This window comes from Rhinoraja longicauda, chromosome 13, assembly GCF_053455715.1.
Source record: "Rhinoraja longicauda isolate Sanriku21f chromosome 13, sRhiLon1.1, whole genome shotgun sequence".
Lineage (NCBI taxonomy): Eukaryota > Metazoa > Chordata > Chondrichthyes > Rajiformes > Arhynchobatidae > Rhinoraja > Rhinoraja longicauda.
Window position 1 is genome coordinate 36,886,557 of NC_135965.1, and position 20,437 is coordinate 36,906,993.

General features: G+C 43.3%; 1 protein-coding gene across 5 annotated transcripts in view; it reads right to left on the minus strand.

The window, feature by feature from the left end:
• ngef (neuronal guanine nucleotide exchange factor) overlaps positions 1–20,437 on the minus strand; it is a 69,262-nt gene that overhangs the window by 26,095 nt on the left and 22,730 nt on the right. For all 5 annotated transcript variants that reach the window (XM_078410799.1, XM_078410803.1, XM_078410800.1 and 2 more), the window contains 3 exons: positions 12,468–12,824; positions 6,772–6,866; positions 2,996–3,276 (listed from right to left, as the gene is read on the minus strand). In XM_078410799.1, the coding sequence (XP_078266925.1) occupies positions 2,996–3,276; positions 6,772–6,866; positions 12,468–12,824 (733 nt within the window). The remainder of the gene's footprint in view (positions 1–2,995; positions 3,277–6,771; positions 6,867–12,467; positions 12,825–20,437) is intronic.

Below are 20,437 nucleotides of genomic sequence, written 5' to 3' on the forward strand. Positions count from 1 at the left end.
ACCAGTTTACTAAAGCAGCCTGTCTTTTCTTCTTGTTATCTGGAGTGTAAAGACTTTTTTCACCCACTCCACCTACATCCAGAAATACCTCTTTGTTTTCCTAATTTACTTCTCATTCCTTATGCAGACTTGCCTTTCATGCTACTGGGTTTTTTTTCAGATTTCCAAATCACACTGTGGCTGAGAACATCCAAACTGACAGCAACATAGAAACATGGAAACATAGAAAATAAGTGCAGGAGTAGGCCATTCGTCTCTTTGAGCCAGCACCGTCATTCAATATGATCATGGCTGATCATCCAAGGTGTCACGAAAAGCTGGAGTAACTCAGCGGGTCAGGCAGCATCTCAGGAGAGAAGGAATGGGTGACTTTTCGGGTCGAGACCTGGAACGTCACCCATTCCTTCTCTCCTGAGATGCTGCCTGACCCGCTGAGTTACTCCAGTTTTTTTGTGATACCTTCGATTTGTACCAGCATCTGCAGTTATTTTCCTACACACATGGCTGATCATCCAAGATCAGTACCCCTTTCCTGCTTTCTCCCCATATCCCTTGATTCCATTAGCCCTAAAAGCTATATCTAACTCTCTCTTGAATATATCCAGTGAATTGGCCTCCACTGCCTTCTGTGGCAGAGAATTCCACAGATTCATAACTCTCTGGGTGAATTTTTTTTTTCCTCATCTCATTCCTAAATGGCCTACTCCTTATTCTTAAACTGTGATCCCTGGTTCTGGAGTCCCCCAACGTCCGAAACATTTTTCCTGCATCTAGCCTGTCCAATCCCTTAAGAATTTTATATGTTTCTATAAGATCCCCTCTCATCCTTCTAAATTCCAGTGAATACAAGCCCAGTCGATCCATTCTTTCATCATATGTTGGTCCCGCCATCCCGGGAATTAACCTGGTGAACCTACGCTGCACTCCGTCAATAGCAAGAATGTCCTTCCTCAAATTAGGAGACCAAAACTGCACACAGTACTCCACGTGTGGTCTCACCAGGGCCCTGTACAACTGTAGTAGGACCTCCTAGCTCCTATACTTAAATCCTCTCGCTATGAAGGCCAATGTTCCATTTGTTTTCTTCACTGCCTGCTGTAACTGCATGCTTACTTTCAGTGACTGATGTACAAAGACACCCAGGTCTCGTTGCACCTCCCCTTTTCCTAACCTGACACCATTCAGATAATAATCTGCCTTCTTGTTCTTTCCACCAAAGTGGATAACCTCACATTTATCCACATTAGACTGGATCTGCCATGCATCTGCCCACTCACCCAACCTATCCAATTCACCCTGCAGCCTCATAGCATCCTCCTCGCAGTTCACACTGCCGCCCAGCTTTGTGTCATCCGCAAACTTGGAGATGTTACATTTAATTCCTTCGTCTAAATCGTTAATATATATTGTAAATAACTGAGGTCCAATCACTGAGCCTTGCGGCACCCCACTGGTCACTGCCTGCCATTTTGAAAAGGACCCGTTAATTCCTCCTCTTTGCTTCCTGTCTGCCAACCAGTTCTCTATCCATGTCTATACCCTACCCCCAATACCATGTGCTCTAATTTTGCACACTAATCTCTTGTCTGGGACCTTATCAAAGATTTTTTTAAAGTTCAGATACACCACATCCATTGGCTCTCCCTTATCCATTGGGGAAACATCAGAAGCAGTAGGTAAGCACTGGGATCAAAAGGATGAACTTTGCTTGTAAACAGTGACCATTACACGTATTGTCCTATTTGATGATCTTGAGCTTCTATAGATTAAATATGGATTCTCCCATATAAGATATGATTAAAATATGAGTATTTGATATTTACCTTATGAGTTGTAGTGCCAATCTATAAGTGGCCTTTGTTCACCTATCTCATTTATGGACATCATCATCCATCTAACCTCTAGAGTAAGTGGCAAGTTTAATATTCTCTGTTTACAAATGCTCAGTAAACCCAAGACCTTCATAAAGTATGTTCTGTTGGAGAGAATTACTATGATTTTTTTCAATATCCCACCTCTGTGAAGGAAGATTTCGACATGTTTCCCACTTACATCATGACTTGAATTTTAATGTATGAAGAAAGGATTCTCAAATATTTCAAAGTAAACCAAATAAAACAATAATTTCTTTCCTTGGTTGACTGATAAATTCTTAAATCACTAAGCTCAAATAAAATAAAACATGATTTTAGTGACAGTGATTAACCTTTCTTGCATTTTCATGTGTGACCAATGTCAGTAGCGAAGTCATGGAATATTCAAATATGTAATAGACCCTGAACTCCAACTCTGAAAATCAACCTTTCATATTTGTTCCTTGACAAATTTGGAATTGCAGGACACAAGATCACCTTGGATAATGAATTCAAGCCAGTCCAGACCTTTAACAAGGCACCACATAGATTGCACTTGTTTTTCTCACTTTTTCAGTCATTTATTACACTGGGCAAGGTGGTGATGAATTGCCTTCTTAAACCACCACAGTCCTACTGGTGAAGATACTCCCACAGCACTCCAGTGAAGAGAATTCCAGGAATTAGACCCAGTGACGTTGAAGCAACAGTGATATATTTCCAAGTGAGGTTGGTGTGCAAGTGTGAAGGGAACCTTCGGGTGAAAGTGTTCCTCAGTGCCTGCACCCCTTGTTCTCATTCTCAAGTCATGGGAATGAAAGATGCTGTTAAAGTATTCTGGCTTATTGTTTTACGAACAATTTTTTAAAAAACACCCTTTCAGTGCTCCCAATCTTTTTTTTATCAGATGTATGGGATTTACAGTGATCTTATTGCCTGATTTTGAGCTTGATTTTGTTGTCCAAAAAATGTGACATTTCAAATGCCTCATTTTATTCACTGCTGCAAAAATGAATTTTGTGATTTTGTGAAAATGAATCGATGGGGAAACATTTTGCAGACTGGTCAAAGTGATTCTGGAACGAATAACACATTGGAGTGTAAAACTAGTCACAGGCCTTAATTTTATCTGCCTTTCTTACCTCTTGGAGTTTAATTTCTGTGCGACTGAGAGTACTCAACACTGTGCTGCTTCTTACTTTCTCTGTGTTCTGCCATAGTTTCATGCCCAGGTTATTCGTACTCGAACTGAGTTTAACAGGCTGCGATGGCTTTTCAGCAGGAACAGTGGTGTCACTTTTCAATTCCTGAGGTGTGGCTTCATTTGCAAATTCCGTCCTGTTCTTTTCAGTGCAATCCTGCATCCGCCTTGTCTCGATATCTTGATACATACTCTTTTCCCGATATTCTTGATACAGAAGTTCTGGGATAAGACAAATTAGTGCCTTACATTTTTTAATATATTTTTGGTGCCTGAGATTGATCAGCCATGCAAGCATTTTGTTTGATATTGGCTACAACCCTTGGTAATTTGTCAGGTCAATGGAAACAAAAAAGTCTGAGATCTATGTTATTGATTTCCTTTTCATATGGATGGCTCCAATGAACATTGCATGATGAATCGAGTCAAATTGTAGTTGGATTAGCATTTTGATCCTTGTTCCAACATAAAACAAACTGAAGCATTCACAAGCAATATACTTATCCATTGAGATCTGGTGGCTTACAAAGATTGCATTTTCCTGTCCCTCAAAGACTCGGTGAAGATAACATTGGAACATAAAAACCTATTTAAAATGATGCACAATGCAGAATGTGGCTCAAGCTTCTGATCTTTAGATTGGCTGGTCGGCAATTAACCTTTGCCATCATTACAAAGGAATCAACAGCTTCTAACATTGTTCCCATAGGGAAGTGAAATGAAACATAGTCATTTAAGGATGGTTCCCAGTACCCAATTCATGGCCAAAAGGTAAATTATCCACTCACCCTTCCGGCTACATTTCTTTCATTCATTTGCAGAAACTGACATAACCGACATAACTGACTTTCCTGTTCAGCCACTTCAGAGATGTGTGTGTGTGTCTGTGTGTGTATCTGTGCGTGTGTGTGTGTGTGTGTGTGCGCGTGTGCGTGTGTGTGTGTGTGTGTATGTGTGTGTGTGTGTCTGTGTGTGTGTGTTTGTGTATGTGTGTGTGTGTGTGTGTTTCGGTGGTGTTTGTGTGTGTGTGTGTGTGTGTGTGTTTCGGTGGTGTGTGTGTGTGTGTGTGTGTGTTAAGGTGGTGTGTGTGTGTTTCGGTGGTGTATGTGTGTGTGTGTGTGTAAGGTGAGGATCTGAATGATGTTTCGCTCTAGCCTATTCTGAAAGCAGTTGTGGAAGCAATGATTCTGTGCCAACATCCCTATTGATAATTACCCACATGAAATCCCAGAGCATGGTAGTGGTGTTGGCTTGAGCTGGCAGTGGCATCTTCTGCTCCGATACAACTTACCAGAACAATCCATGGAGTTATGGAGTCCGTGCAGCAACAGAACCTCCCATGCTGGGTATACCTTTGGTGTACTAACTCTGATAACTCTACTCTCCGCGTGACTTCTGAAGTTGGTGCAAGGAGATATCTCCAGCCGTGAGGCTGCTGGTGTATGAATAGGGGAGAGGGCAGGATGGATGGACTGTCATGAGCACTGTGGGGATGAGAAGTGTCCTTGACAGGTGTAGCTCCATTACTATAGCGTCAACCTGTCCAGCTCCAGACAGAGGCAGTTGTGGAATGATGGGGAGGCAGGGGGCAAGATGGTATTGAGGGGAATAGTGGGATCATAGCGTGGGGAATGGAGTAACATTAACACAGGGTAATGTCTCTTGAATGGCACTGAGTAGGAAATCCTGAGTTCACAATGGTTGTAATAAGTGAGCAACTTTGATGGCGGGACAGTCTTCAGAATACACGGTTTTCTCTGAAGCCAATGAGCAAATAAAGTACTGAAGGAACTCAGCGGGTCAGGCAGCATCTGTGGGGGAGGGGAGGGAGGGGGGTTGAATCGGGTCTCCATCTGCAAGATCTTCAGAGATTCTACCCAGATGATAAAAAAAACTCTCCAGTCTCAAAATGGTTGATGGTAGGAAATGGAAATTACAAATGATAAGCCCATCTGTGCACAGTGGCGCAGTGGTAGAGACCCGGGTTCGATCCCGACCACGGATGCTGTCTGTACGGAGTTTGTACGCTCTCCTGCACCTTTTTTCTATGTTTCTATGTTTCTATGACTGCGTGGGTTTTCTCTGGGTGCTCTGGTTTCCTCCCACACTGCAAAGACATACAGGATTGTAGGTTAATTGGCTTCTGTCAATTATAAAATTGTCCCTAGTGTATAGGATAGATCGCTAGTCGGCCCGAACTCACTGGGCCGAAGAGCCTGTTTCCTCACTGTATCTTTAAAGTAAACAAACAGGTGCAAACTATCGACCTGTCAAGGCTCCATCTCTAATGTATAATCTCTAATGCAGTATAATGTGGATAAATGTGAGGTTATCCACTTTGGTGGCAAGAACAGGAAAGCAGACTATTATCTGAATGGTGGCCGATTAGGAGAAGGGGAGATGCAGCAAGACCTGGGTGTCGTGGTGCATCAGTCATTGAAAGTAGGCATGCAGGTGTAGCAGGCAGTGAAGAAAGTGAATGGTATGTTGGCATTCATAGCGAGGGGATTTGAGTATAGGAGCAGGGAGGTTCTGCTGCAGTTGTACAGGGCATTGGTAAGACCACACCTGGAGTATTGCATACAGTTTTGGTCTCCTAATCTGAGGAAAGACATTCTTGCCATAGAGGGAGTACAGAGAAGGTTCACCAGATTGATTCCTGGGATGGCAGGACTTTCATATGAAGAAAGACTGGATAGACTCGGCTTGTACTCGCTGGAATTTAGAAGATTGAGGGGGGATCTTATTGAAACTTACAAAATTCTTAAGGGGTTGGACAGGCTAGATGCAGGAAGATTGTTCCCGATGTTGGGGAAGTCCAGAACAAGGGGTCACAGTTTAAGGATAAGGGGGAAGTCTTTTAGGACCGAGATGAGAAAGTTTTTTTTCACACAGAGAGTGGTGAATCTGTGGATTCAGAAGGTAGTTGAGGCCAGTTCATTGGCTATATTTAAGAGGGAGTTAGATGTGGCCCTTGTGGCTAAAGGGATCAGGGGGTATGGAGAGAAGGCAGGTACGGGATATTGAGTTAGATGATCAGCCATGATCATATTGAATGGCGGTGCAGGCTCGAAGGGCCAAATGGCCTACTCCTGCACCTATTTTCTATGTTTCTATGTTTCTAATTGCACAATTAGCAGAAATCCTGCATCTTTTTTTATACGTGGAGTTGACCCAGACTGGTGCCTTCGCGGAACCATTTGCACTGGGGCATGTCTGTGCTGGGGCGTGGGTAAATCTGCTGGAGATGAAGTGGGGAGCAGGTAACTGCACAGGGACATTTGGGGAGAGACGGGACTCCATTGAGATAATTGTGGATCTGAACCAAAATGTTGCTCCTCATTGGATTGGTACAATTATTCAGCCTGCTCAAGCAGGAAAATGTCAACAACACACACAAGAGACATTTAGCCTTCTGAAGCACCTAGAGCTAATGACTATGTGCTATTGTTAATTCACCTCCCACGCATTGCCTGGTTCAGTCACTACACCACGGCCAACAGCCACTGTTTCACACGTATGCATTGTAAAATCAACAGAAAGGGTGGAGGAAGGTAGAGGGGGAAGGGGTAGAAACAAATTGGAGGTTTCAATTTACACTGAATCCCAAATGTTTCATTTTAGGGAGGAAACTATTGACAAAAGCCTTTTTTTTAAATTGCATTAGAAGTAACAGCTTGAAACATTCCAAAACATTGGTCATTCACAGTATTGTACCTATGTTTTCAATGAAATGCCAAACATTCTTGAATCTGGATATGGAAACACTTGCTGGAGAATTTCCATTTTGTTGTGAGCTCGCTTCAAGAAATCTGGAATGACACAGGAAGAGATGATAGTGAGTTACAAAGGATCATACAGTTAGCTAAACATTTATTTGGTTCCCTCCCTCACTTTATTTAACATATTTTGCATGTGCTGTGTGCATCCGCAGATTATTTTTTCTGCAGTTTTATCCTCTTAGTGCTCTATATCTTTTGTTTCCTTCCACCTGTCTTGAGACCCCATCACACATTGCCAATGCTTGCTATCAATGGCTTGTGCAGTGACCTAACCCAGACTGCTGCAGCTCATATGCAGAAGCACTGAAGCAAACACTGTGAATGCATTATATAAGGTGCAAGGGAATGAATGAGATTTGCATGTCGTCTCTCATTGTCCTCAAGGCACATGTGTCAAATATTGGTCATGTCGATTCTCCTAAATTGACAAGTTCACAAGTTATTGGAGTAGAATTAGGCCATTTGGCCCATCGAGTTAAATGTGTAAATGTGTATAAATGTGTGTGATTTACCCTGTCCATCTAATATTCTTTTAGTGCCTGGGTGTGTATGTTTTAGATCAATTTTTTTCCCCATTAGCAACCAAATGAAGAATAGAATATTGGAACAGAAACTAAATGTTGTAGCTATAGAGATCCATTGCCTGTTATAGAACATAGAACAGACAACAGTTCACCACAGGAGCAGGGCCTTTGACCTACAATGTCCGTGCCGAACACAATGCCAAGTTAAACTAATCTCTGCCTGCACATAATCTATATCTGCCTCCATTCCCTGCATATCCATGTGCCTATCCCAAACCCTCTTAAATGTCACTATGGTATCTGCCTCCAATGCCATCCCTGACAGTGTGTTCCAAGCATCCATTACTCTCTGTATGAAAACCCATGCATCTCTTTTAAAATTGAGCCCTTTCACCTTAAAGCTTTGCCATCGGGAGGCCAAAATGGCGGCATGTGCAGACGCAGCGGCCCCACACTCTCCCGATTTTTCGAGTGTTTTTAATGTTTTCTCAAGTTCGTCAAGTTTGTTAAGTTTGTTAAGTAGACAGTATAGTCGTGAGTTCTTGCTGGACAAGAAAACAACAACATCAACAACACTGGACGCTACGCTTGCAGAGGAACTTAGCGGCCTCAGAATACTCTGCCTGACCTCGGCCTCGAGTGCTGCCCCCCGGTTGGAAAGGAGACGCCGCAGGCGGTGTGAGAGGAGATGCCGCAGGCGGTGTGAGAGGAAGCAGAAGAGAGGTAAGCGCGGAGGCATCCGGGCTAGGCTAGCGGCTAGCCCACACAGACCGGCTATTCCGAGCATGCTAATGGCTAATGTACGCTCACTGGACAATAAAATGGACACTATAAGACTTCTCCGGTCGACCCAGCGTGAGGTGAGGGAATGCTGTGTTTACGTTTTCATGCTGTTCAGCTCGACCGGCTAACATGCTACCGATCGGACAGAGCTACGGTTAGCGGGGGGGAAGACTCGCGGCCGCGGTGTGATTGTTTACATCAGTGATGCTTGGTGTCGGGACGCTGTGTTGGTCTACAAACACTGTTCACCCCTGGCGGAGTTTATGTTTGTGAAGTGCCGGCCTTTCTACCTCCCGAGGGAGCTAACAGCTATCCTGTTAGTCGCTGTTTACATCCCTCCCAGTTCCAACAACAAGGACAGAGAGGAGGCACTCTGTGAACTGTACCGGGCCATCTCTGAGCAGCAGACAGCACACCCAGATGGCTTTCTCATCGTAGCTGGGGACTTCAACCATGCTAACCTAAAAACTGTCATGCCTAAAATATACCAGCATGTTGATTTCCCAACACGAGAAAACAACACCTTGGACCTTGTTTACACGACCATCAAAGGAGCATACAAGGCTTCCCCCCTCCCCCACATCGGCCTCTCTGATCACCTCACCGTTCTGCTGAAACCGGCATACAGACCCCGGGTGAAAGTCACCAAACCGATTTCAAAAGAGGTACGTGTGTGGTCAGAGGACAGCACAGCTGCACTCCAAAACTGCTTTGAGACTACAGACTGGGACATGTTCAAGCACCCACTACAGGAAGGAGGTGAACCAGCTGGCCGCGTGGTGCACAGACAACAATCTCTTCCTGAATGTGGAGAAAACAAAGGAGATTGTTGTCGACTTCAGGAGAACGCACACCCAACACTCCCACCCACTGACCATCAATGGTGCTGCTGTGGAGCAGGTGAGCAGCACCAAATTCCTGGGGGTGAACATCACCGAGGATCTCTCCTGGAGCAACAACACCACGTCCATCGCCAAGAAAGCCCAGCAGCGCCTCTACTTCATCCGCAAACTGAAGAGAGCGGGAGCCCCCACACCCATCATGTACACTTTTTACCGAGGCGCCATTGAGAGCATCCTCAGCAGCTGCATCACTGTGTGGTTCGGAAGCTGCACAGCCTCCAGCCGCAACACCCTGCAGTGCATAGTGAACACTGCTGAGAGGATCACTGGCGCCTCACTCCCAACACTCCTGGTCCTTTACACCACCCGCCTCACCCGCAAAGCATTGAGCATTGTGGGTGACCCCTCCCACCCCTCCAACAGCCTCTTCACCCTCCTGCCTTCAGGGAGAAGGTTTCGCAGCCTGAGGTCGAGCACCACCCGACTAAAGAACAGTTTTTTCCACCAGGCTGTCAGGATGCTGAACTCTCTCCCCTCCCTCCCTCCTCTTTCCCCTGCCCCCATTGGACCTGGACTTTAACACCCCACACACACGCACATCCAGCACCAGACATTTTTTTTAACGCTGCTATGGACAGGCTTTGCACTACTGTTCATTATTTTTTCATTGAAGTGACTATATTTTATATTGATTGTTGTTTGCTGTGCCTTTTTAATTTTAACTTAATTTAATGCACTTTATTCCTCGGGATTGTGGGAAACGGTATTTCGATTTTCTGTCTGTGTAAACTAACTGAAAATTGACAATAAAGTTGTCTTTGACTTTGACTCTAGTCTTTCTCACGCTGGGAAAAAGGTTCAGATTATCTACCCTATCTTTGCCTCATAATTTTATATACCTCTATCAGGTCTCCCTTCAACCTCTGATACTTGGAAACAATCCAAGTTAGTCTAACCTCTCTTTACAGTTACTATTCCTTATATATTGTTAATAGTCCTTATATGCAGCATTCTGGTAAATCTCTTCTGCACCCTCTCCAAAGCCATCACATCCTTCCAGTAATGGGGTGACTGGAATTGCAATACAATACTCCAAATGCGAACTAACTATAGTCCAAAAAGCTGCAATATGACTTCCTGACTCTTATACTCAAGGCCCCGACCAATGATGGCATACTGTACACCTTCCTTGAGATGAGAAAAATTTCTTCACACAGAGAGTGGTGAGTCTGTGGAATTCTCTGCCACAGAAGGTAGTTGATGCCAGTTCATTGGCTATATTTAAGAGGGAGTTAGATGTGGCCCTTGTGGTTAAAGGGATCAGGGGGTATGGAGAGAAGGCAGGTACAGGTTACTGAGCTGGATGATCAGCCATGATCATATTGAATGGCGGTGCAGGCTCGAAGGGCTGAATGGCCTACTCTTGCACCTATTTTCTATGTTTCTATGTTACCACTTTATTTGTGTTGCCACTGTCAAGGAGCTGTGGACCTGGACCCCAGGATTCCTCTGTACATTTATGTTGTTAAGGGTCTTTCCATTAACTGTATACTTACCCCTTACATCCAATCTCCTAAAGTGCAACACCTCACATTTGGTCGGATTAAACTTCACCTGACATTTCTCCGCCAATTTCTGTGGCTGATCTATATCCTGTTGTAAACCTTGTTTCCACAGAACTTCCTGCAGGAGGAAATCTAATGGTGGATGTCATCAGCTACACTGGTTCCATCGTTTAGTTGGAAATACTTTGGCCTACATTGTTGCTGAAAGTGTGAGCTGACTGACAGCGCAGCAAGAAAATGGAAGAACCTTCAACTGAGACGAGGTTGACCAGGCTAGGGCTTTATTCCTTGGAATGCAGAAGGATGAGGGGTGATCTTATAGAGGTGTATAAAATCATGAGAGGATTAGATAAGATAAAGTATTTTAAGAGGGGAATCAAGAACCAAAGGACATAGATTTAAGGTGAGAGGGGAAAGATTTAATAGGAACCTAAAGGGCACCTTTTATTTACACAAAAGGTGGTGGGTATTTGGAGCGAGCTTCCGAAGGAGGTAGTTGAGGTAGGTATTATCACAATGTTTTTTTGAAACATTTAAACAAGTATGTGGATAGGATAGATTTAGAGGAATATAGGGCAAATGCAGGCAGGTGGGATTAGTGTAGATGGAGTATGTTGGTTGACGTGGACAAGTTCGGCTGAACGGGCTGTTTTCACGCTGTACGACGCTATGACTTTTGCTCACCAATGTCTCTTGTGCTTGTGTTTTGAAGGGAGGCACAATTATAAAAAACAAATTGTTCTTATTCAATTTTTTTGTGATTGGAATAGAGGAAGGCAGAGATGCGGGTGATGTTGGTGTCAGTGTTCATGATGAGGACGAGAGAAGAAACAGATCTAAAATGGGATGCAACAAAAAAGGTTGAGGAACCTCTGCAATATGGCTTCATCATTCTATTGAGTTGTGTCCTGTATAATGTTACAGTCCTATGAATCCTGATACTGGGATCACCTTTCATTTACGTGTGTCAATATCAGCAGAGCAACAAATCCAGTCTTTGAGTGAACACAGGCAGCGAGGAGTGTCATTCACACACCACGAGTTAGTTTAAATTATGATTTTAATTTATGTCTTCCCATTAAAATTATGAATTTTGGGCCAGCCCTTCTCGCAAGTCTTTGTTCTTAAGGTGTAAAATCAACCCGTGTGTCCCTGAGATAAAAAGTGCCACTTTATTTATTTCAGTTTGAAACATCTATATACTAAAACTCTCATTTGTTTGTTTGTTTGTTCCTGAACTACAGCCAAAACGGTACACGGCAATTTTAGGCCCACCTTACTCACCGTCGTCCCTTTGGTGCTAATGGAAGAAGTTTCATTGAAATCGGTGTTATATTTTTAAAGTTATTCACATTTAAAAGTTTAAATCTATCTCCTAGGGAGGGAGGGGGGAGAGAGGGAGGGAGGGGAAGGGGAGGGGATGGGGAGGGGGAGGGGAGGGAGGAGGGAGGGAGGGAGCGGTGGAGATGAGGGGGAGGGGGAGGGGGAGAGGGGGGAAGAGGGGAGGGAGGAGGAAAGGGTGCTGCACCAATGCAGGAGAAGTTTGAGCCCAACGGGTGCACTTGGTCTAGTAACCAATAAAAAGTGAAGTAAAAATGCAATGTAAGCAGAACATTTGCCAGGTCAGGAGTTAAACTAATTTTGCACTTCAGCATGGGATTTGCAATTTTTTGTTAGGGCTCCAAATAAAATTATTCTTCGCAACAAATAAATTGTTAAAATGAGATGGTTTTATGACTTATTTTCAATTCTATGTTAGAGGTTCCTACCCAAAAGAAATTGTATTTAACATGCTTTTATAAATTTAATTCGATATTCATAAACTCAATAATGTGTGAGAGAGACGAAATATTGTTATTTTTAACTTATTCCGTTCTACTTGTATGTTATTTACTTTATTTTCCGGATACTTCTTACCTGTTTGAGCTGTCTTTCTCCTGAAAATCTCCCGGTGAAGTTGCTTTTAAGCTTCGTTCTTCAAGATGCTGACTTGTCGGTTGAGTTTCCCCGAGAGTGCAGGAATCAAGGTTGTTGGTCAGAGTCTCTGTGCAAGTAACTTTACTCGGAGTTGAAATGGAGCTGGTTGCTTTATTTAGAAGATGTTCAGTGTTCGAGGCCAGCTGACAGCTTTGGGAGTCACTGTGTCTTTGCGAGTGGTTCTCCTTTTGCATATCATTTAGTCCAAACACTGGCAAAGGCCCATAACAACTGGGCAGCATTTTCGTATCACGGCTACTCCAGTCCCTGGGCACAGGATTCCTTGATACAGATGACCTAAACCAAAGTGATGAATTTTTTTTGCTGCCAAACTACTGAAATATACCTGTAATTTGTAAACTACTGAAATACACCTATAATTTGTACTGTAAACAAAACAAGTGTAACTTATGCTTTAATTTTTTTGCAGTTTTTAAGAGTCATAACCAGCAATTTGCAATATAAAATTTAGAACTGCACAGTGGTGCAGCGGTAGAGTTGCTGCCTTACAGCGCTTACAGAGCCAGAGACCCGGGTTCGATCCTGGCTACAGGTGCTGTTTGTACGGAGTTTGAATGTTCTCTCCGTGACTTGCGTGGGCTTTCCCCAAGAACTTTGGTTTCCTACCACACAACCGTACAGGTTTGTAGGTTAATTGGCTTGGTATAAATGAAAAAATTGTCCTCAGTGTAAGATAGTGTTAATGTGCAGGGATCGTTGGTCGGTGCGGACTCGGTGGGCCGAAGGGCCTGTTTCCGTGCTGTATCTCTAAACTAAACTAAACTGAAAGTAAATGTTAAAAATCAATCAAATTTTACTCAATGAAACTCACCACGTCCAAAGTAATTGCCAGAATAATCAATCACCAACAGCTACTAGGATGTCAGTCTCAACCTTTCGGTTGATAGCCAGCTTAGACACAATATTGATAATTTCTCTTTGATTAGCAAGTGATCAAATGGGAACATTGACCACTGAGAAAGCCAAATGCAGATTGGTTGATTAATATTTCCAGTCATGACAGGATTGATCTTAATACTGTCAACCAATGAGAACGATGCATGGTCATAGCGAGCCCATCTAAAAGCTTTTCCCTGTACCTGAGTACATGTGACGATAAATAAACGAAACTATCGGCATCATCCCAACAGCGACCCCTGAATCCACGCTAGTCTGGGGATGTCCACAGTTCTTGCAGAAAGAAGCCCAAGGACCGAACATATGATCAATGCTGCACAGCACATGTTATAGAGTGGACGCAGCAGTAGAGCTGCTGCCTTACAGCGCCAGAGGCCCGGGTCTAATGCTGACTATGGGTGGTATCAGTCCAGAGTCCCGGGTCCAATGCTGACCATGGGTGGTATCAGTCCAGAGTCCCGGGTCTAATGCTGACTATGGGTGGTATCAGTCCAGAGTCCCGGGTCCAATGCTGACCATGGGTGGTATCAGTCCAGAGTCCCGGGTCTAATGCTGACTATGGGTGGTATCAGTCCAGAGTCCCGGGTCCAATGCTGACCATGGGTGGTATCAGTCCAGAGTCCCGGGTCCAATGCTGACTATGGGTGGTATCAGTCCAGAGTCCCGGGTCCAATGCTGACCATGGGTGGTATCAGTCCAGAGTCCCGGGTCTAATGCTGACCGTGGGTGGTATCAGTACGGAATTTGTAAGTGGGTTTTCTTCTGGGTGCTCCGGTTTAATGCCACACTCCAAAGACGTACTGGTTTGTAGGTTAATTGGCTTTAGTAAAATTGTAAATTGCCCCTAGTGTGTGCAGGATAGTGGTCGAGTGCGGGGATCGCTGGTCGGCGTTGACTCGGTGGGCCAAAGGGCCGGTTTCCATGCTGTACCTCCAAGCTAAACTAAACGAAGCTTCTGAATGTGCAGACTCTACAGACTCATCACTGCTAAATGAAATCAACCTGTGCACAATCAACCTAAATGTCTGGCATAGAAGTATCATCTTATTCTTCTTCACAGGATTCTGACATGTTCAATCATGTGAAAACTCATTTGAAATCCTGTGCCAGGATTCTCCATGGTGACTATCCTATTAATCTGCAAATCAAATGACAGCCATGACAATTCTCAGACTTCAGGCATCAGCTCTGCTCTCTCTCTCTCTCTCTCTCTCTCTCTCCGTTGTTTCACCCTTGCCTTCTTTACCATGGAGGTTTTGTTTATTGTCCCCAAATAAAATAAGCACCACAGCTGCTTGCAAACTGATGAATTGCAGATGATGTGTGAATCATCAGCATGTATCGCTGTGAACGCTTTGTTGTTGTTTTTCTGTTTTACACTGTGCCCAAGTTCAAACTTAGGAGCAAGGGCTGACTCATTAGAAGCTTATTTTATAATTGTACATCGAGATTTTAAAGGGGAGGGGAGGAGTTGGGTGGTGTTGAGCGTGATGCACTGACGGAACCTTTCTAGTCTAAATGAACTAAATTTATCTAAATAAACAGAGGAACTCAACATCAAACAAACCTAGAATCATGTATCTGTACACTGTGGATGGTTCGATTTTAATCATGCATTGTCTTTCTGCTGACTGGTGAGCACGCAACAAAAGCTTTTCACTGTATCTCGGTAAACGTGACAATAAACTAAATTCAACTCAACTGGAAACTTGGAACTGCAGCTGCTGGTTTAAAAAAGAGGACATAAAGTGCGGCCGTAACTCAGCGGGTCAGGCAGCATCTCTGAAGAATATAGAAACATAGAAAATATGTGCAGCAGTTGGCCATTTGGCCCTTTGAGCCAGCATTGCATTCAATATGATCATGGCTGGTCATCCAAAATTAGTACCCTGTTCCTGCTTTCTCCCCATATTCCTATGATTCCGTTAGCTCTAACTGCTATATCTAACTCTCTCTTAAATACATCCAGTGAATTGGCCTCCACTGCATTCTGTGGCAGAGAATTCCACAGATTCACAACTCTTTGTGTGAAAAAGTATTTCTTCATCTCAATCCCTAAATGGCCTACCTTTTATTCTTAAACTGTGACCCCTGGTTCTGGACTCCCCCACATCTGGAACATTTTTTCTGCATCTAGCCTGTACAATTCCTAAAGAATTTTATATGTTTCTATAAGATCCCTCTCGTCCTTCTAAATTCCAGCCAGTCGATCATATGTCAGTCCCGCCATCCCGGGAATTAACCTGTTGAACCTACGCTGCACTCCCTCAAAAGCAAGAATGTCCTTAAATTAGGAGACCAAAACTGCACACAATACTCCAGGTGTGGTCTCACCAGGGCCCTGTTCAACTACAGTAGGACCTCCTTGCTCCTATACTCAAATCCTCCCACTAGGAAGGCCAACAAGCCATTAGCTTTGTTCATTGCCTGCTGTACCTGCATGCTTATTTTCAGTGAGTATGTACAAGGATACCCAGCTCTCGTTGCACCTTCCCTTTTCCTAATCTGACACCATTCAGATAATAATCTTGTTCTTTCCACCAAAGTGGATAACCTCACATTTATCCACATTATACTGCATCTGCCATGCATCTGCCTACTCACCCAAGCTATCCAAGTCACCCTGCAGCCTCATAGCATCCTCCTCACAGCTCACACTGCCACCCGGCTTTGTGTCATCCGCAAACTTGGAGATGTAACATTTAATGTTACATTTAATATGGATAGGTGACGTTTCGGATCGGGACATTTCTTCCGACACTACAGAGTGGGAGCAGTAGAGATGGTCTCACAGTCCACACATATAAACTTTTCCCCTTTGACTTTTCCTATTGCATTTTGTAAACTACAGTTCAGTTGGTAATACCTTCAACGCAAGAAATTCCCAATCCTCTTACTTGGGTGCAAATATTGAGGCTAACATGTGTAGGAAAGAACTTCAGATACTGGTTTAAACCGTAATGTTTTATTCTTAATGTTTTAATGTTTTAAGCTTTACTCCTAATTGTTTACTGTATGTTCGTGTTGTTACTTGCAAGCGGAGCACCAAGGCACATTCCTTGTATGTGTGCATACTTGGCCAATAAACTTGTTCATTCATTCATTCAAGATCGACACAAAATGATGGAGTAACTCAGCGGGACAGGCAGCATCTTTGGAGAGAAGGAATGGGTGATGTTTTCGGGTCGAGACCCTTCTCGACCTGAAAATGTCACCCATTCCTTCTCTCCAGAGATTCTGCCTGTCCCGCTGAGTTACTCCAGCATTTTGTATCGATATTGAGGCTAACATTCCAGGTAGTCCGCACTATTGATAGTGCCAGAAACCTTGTGATGAGCAATTAAACAAAGCCCTTTCTGCTCCCCACTAGACATAACAATGGCAGTCACTGAGTTGTGAATGGTTATGAATTTATCCCCAATGTTCTAGCACATATTTAGCTCTAACTTGCTATGACTAAAAATATATTCCTAGAATTAAACTGCGGGGAGATTATGTGTGATACCTGGCTGGTGTTTTCCCATAATACAAAAGGGACTGTGCTTCAGAGGTACTTCACTGGCCATGAATCACTTCAATGTGTTTTGAAAAGGGACACAAATGTTGCTACGTAAATTTAAATCAATCTTGGTGCCAATGTGCATGTCCTAGCCATGTCATTGGGGCACTTGAGATGCAGTGGTGCAATCTTTGTTCAAAATATTACATACAATTCACAGAACAGAAACTGGCATTTACCCCATTAGGTAAATTGTTTATGCTCCTTATTGGGGTCTGTTTTAATTTCCAAGGCCACGTGTGTTTGCAGTCAGACAAATGAAGGTTACAAGTTTAGGAGCCAGAGGCTGTGGATGCCCACAGTGAAAGAGTGCTCAGATCAGATGCTGGATGATACAATAAAGGCATCAGATATTTCTTCTCTCAGAGTAGTGAGACTCCGTAATTCTCTGCCCTTGAGGATAGTGGAGGACGGATCATTAGATATATTTAAGGTGGAGACAAATAAATATTGGAAAGATCAGGAAATTGAGGGTTATTGGAAGCTGGCACAGAAGAGGAATTGAGACTGGCATAGATTAGCCGTAATCATACCAAATGGTACGTAAGGTTCGAAGGGCCAAGTAGCCGGCTCCTACTCTAATACTCATGGGTGTTGTGGGAATGGATACATGGTTGGTCTGTTTGGGAGGATCATGACTGGCGAGTTATGGCAAAGCAGTCAGAGGATGATGATTTTTTTTAAAATTCAGTTAAATTAGAGAAGGATCCTCCATTATCCCTGTTCGTGCCAGGGATGGGGGATTCTGAAGTTAGGAAAGCTCACATGCAGGTGTTGGTGTTACTCCTTATATTTTCCTCTGATTTGTCATGTGGAGAAGATCAGGGGGATTGAGTCCTTTCATTGGGCAGAATCCGTATTGCGAATGTGGAAGGTGCCCTTCAGCCACAGAGAACAGGCATTTGAAAAGCAGATGACTTTCCTTTAGACTTTATCCTGCAGAGATACAGGGTGGAAACAGGCCCTTCAGCCCACCCAGCCCGCACAGACCAGCAGTCATCCTGTACACTAGCACTATCCTGCACACGAGGGACAATTTACAAATTTACAGAAGCTAATTAACCTGAAAACCTGCATGTCTTTGGAGTGTGGGAGGAAATGTGGGAGCACTGGGAGAAAACCCACATGATCACAAACAGTACAAACAGCACCCGTAGTCAGATTCGAAGCCGGGTCTCTGGCGTTACTGTGCTGCCCTGAGATTGGATCCACGATTGATCTATTAGGGAGGATTGTGAATTGCAAGCTATAGTAGAGCAGTCAGAGGATGATTCCCTGTGACAGACCCAGGGAAAGACCTCTGTAATAACTGGAATTTTCACCTCTCTTGAAAGTCGTCCCAATTATGCACCTTTGAGGTCCCCTGTCGTCTTCTCCTCGGATGAGGAAGATGTGGTCTCAATCACTCGCAGGGATTTATTTTATAGAGACGTATATCATCATAAAAGGACTAGACAAGCTAGATGCAGGAAAAATGTTCCCAATGTTGGGAGAGTCCAGAACCAGGGGCCACAGTCTAAGAATAAAGGGGAGGCCATTTAAAACTGAGGTGAGAAGAAACTTTTTCATCCAGAGAGTTGTGAATTTGTGGAATTCTCTGCCACAGAAGGCAGTGGAGGCAAATTCACTGGATGAATTTAAAAGAGAGTTAGATAGAGCTCCAGGGGCTAGTGGAATCAAGGGATATGGGGAGAAGGCAGGCACAGGTTACTGATTGTACATGATCAGCCATGATCACAATGAATGGCGGTGCTGGCTCGAAGGGCCAAATGGCCTCCTCCTGCACCTATTTTCTATGTTTCTATGTTTCCTTCTCCAGCAGCCTTGTTGTTTGTCATCTGTGGGATAAGCCTTTTCAACTTCTTGTGGGGCAGGATTTCAAGGTTGAGGCAGATATGCTACTGGAATGGAGTCAAGGACATTCATGCCAAACACACAATAATGATTCGGGAGCTCCTAGAAGTGGTCCTTCAAGCATACATTGAGTCCTTCATTCTCAACTCATTGCAGAGTGGGTCCTTGTGTGTTTGGATCACGGATGTCCTCCAATAAAAAAATAGCAGAAGATAGACAATAGACAATAGACAAGATATTGGATAACAGAAGTAGTCGTAATCTGCCATAAAATGGATGTCATATTTTGGGATTGTTGATTTTTTGCCCTACAAAGAGGATTTGTGGAGTGCTTTAAAACAGTCTTGAGAGTGGACATCTTATAAAAGAGGTCTACAAGCAACAACACTAAAATACAATATCAATAAGTATTCCCCGTTAGCTAACATCACTAACGCCATGAAGCAATTCATTTCTTCACCTCCTAATGTCCCAATAAAGCCCCTAGTTTTGTGCAGATGATTCTATTCTAGAGAGCCCAGCAAAAGGTCTCTGCTGAGAATATTTTGTCAAACAAGGTGACCATCAGATGGACACAAAATGTTGGAGTAACTCAGCAGGTCAGGTAGCAAGATGCTGCCTGACCGGCTGAGTTACTCCAGCATTTTGTGTCTATCTTCAGTGTAAACTAGCATCTGCATTTCTTTCCTGCAGAAAATGACAATCAGTGTGGTTGGCGTGTTCACGGTTGAATTGGATAAAGAGGAGGATATTAATAATCCCAACATAATACTTCCCCTGAGCATTGGGATAAACACATGGGTAATCGTACAGCCTGAAGCAACAGAAATGGAGATATAAAAATCTGGAACTGGAAGCTAAAGTGCAGGAATCTTGTTTTGTTCTCTCTCTTTCAGTTCTGTTCAAAGTAGGGCAAAGAACAGCTGGTGTAGTTAATGAAATTCAGTTGAGCATCCTCAGTACCAATGGACTCAATAATCCAATAAGAAGATTTTAATTGAGGCTTTAAATTATCAAAAAAATTAAATCTGGTTAAAGTACCTGCCTCTAGTTTAGAGCTGAATTGGGAAATAAAACTTCCATCTGAAAGGAAAGGATTGAGATGAAGTTCAGGGAAACCATGAAAAGGAACAACACAAAGGGGTGTTGGAAAAAGGAAGGCAAAAAGGAATATTAAAAAGATATGATCAAGGAACTTAAATAAAATAATGAAATATTCTGCAGGCACTAACTAAGAAAGAGAAATGCAGAACAAGATTCAAATTTCTAAGGGAAAGACAATTAAATGACAAACAGATGGCAAAAATGCTTTAAACAATAATTTTGCTTCATCAGAGACGAAACAGGTAAATGGGAAATTAGAGGACGAGATTAAAAAATATATATAACTGGATTTCATTATAAAAGAGGAGAAATATTTGTAAAGGTAATCAAACTTAAAATGGGAGTAAATCCCTTGTCCTTCGTAAATTTTTGAAAGAATGTAGCAGAGTTGACAAAGGCATGATTACATACAGTTAATAATTCATTGGAAGAGAGTATAGTGCCTTAGGGCTGCATACATTTGTGGCATATCAGC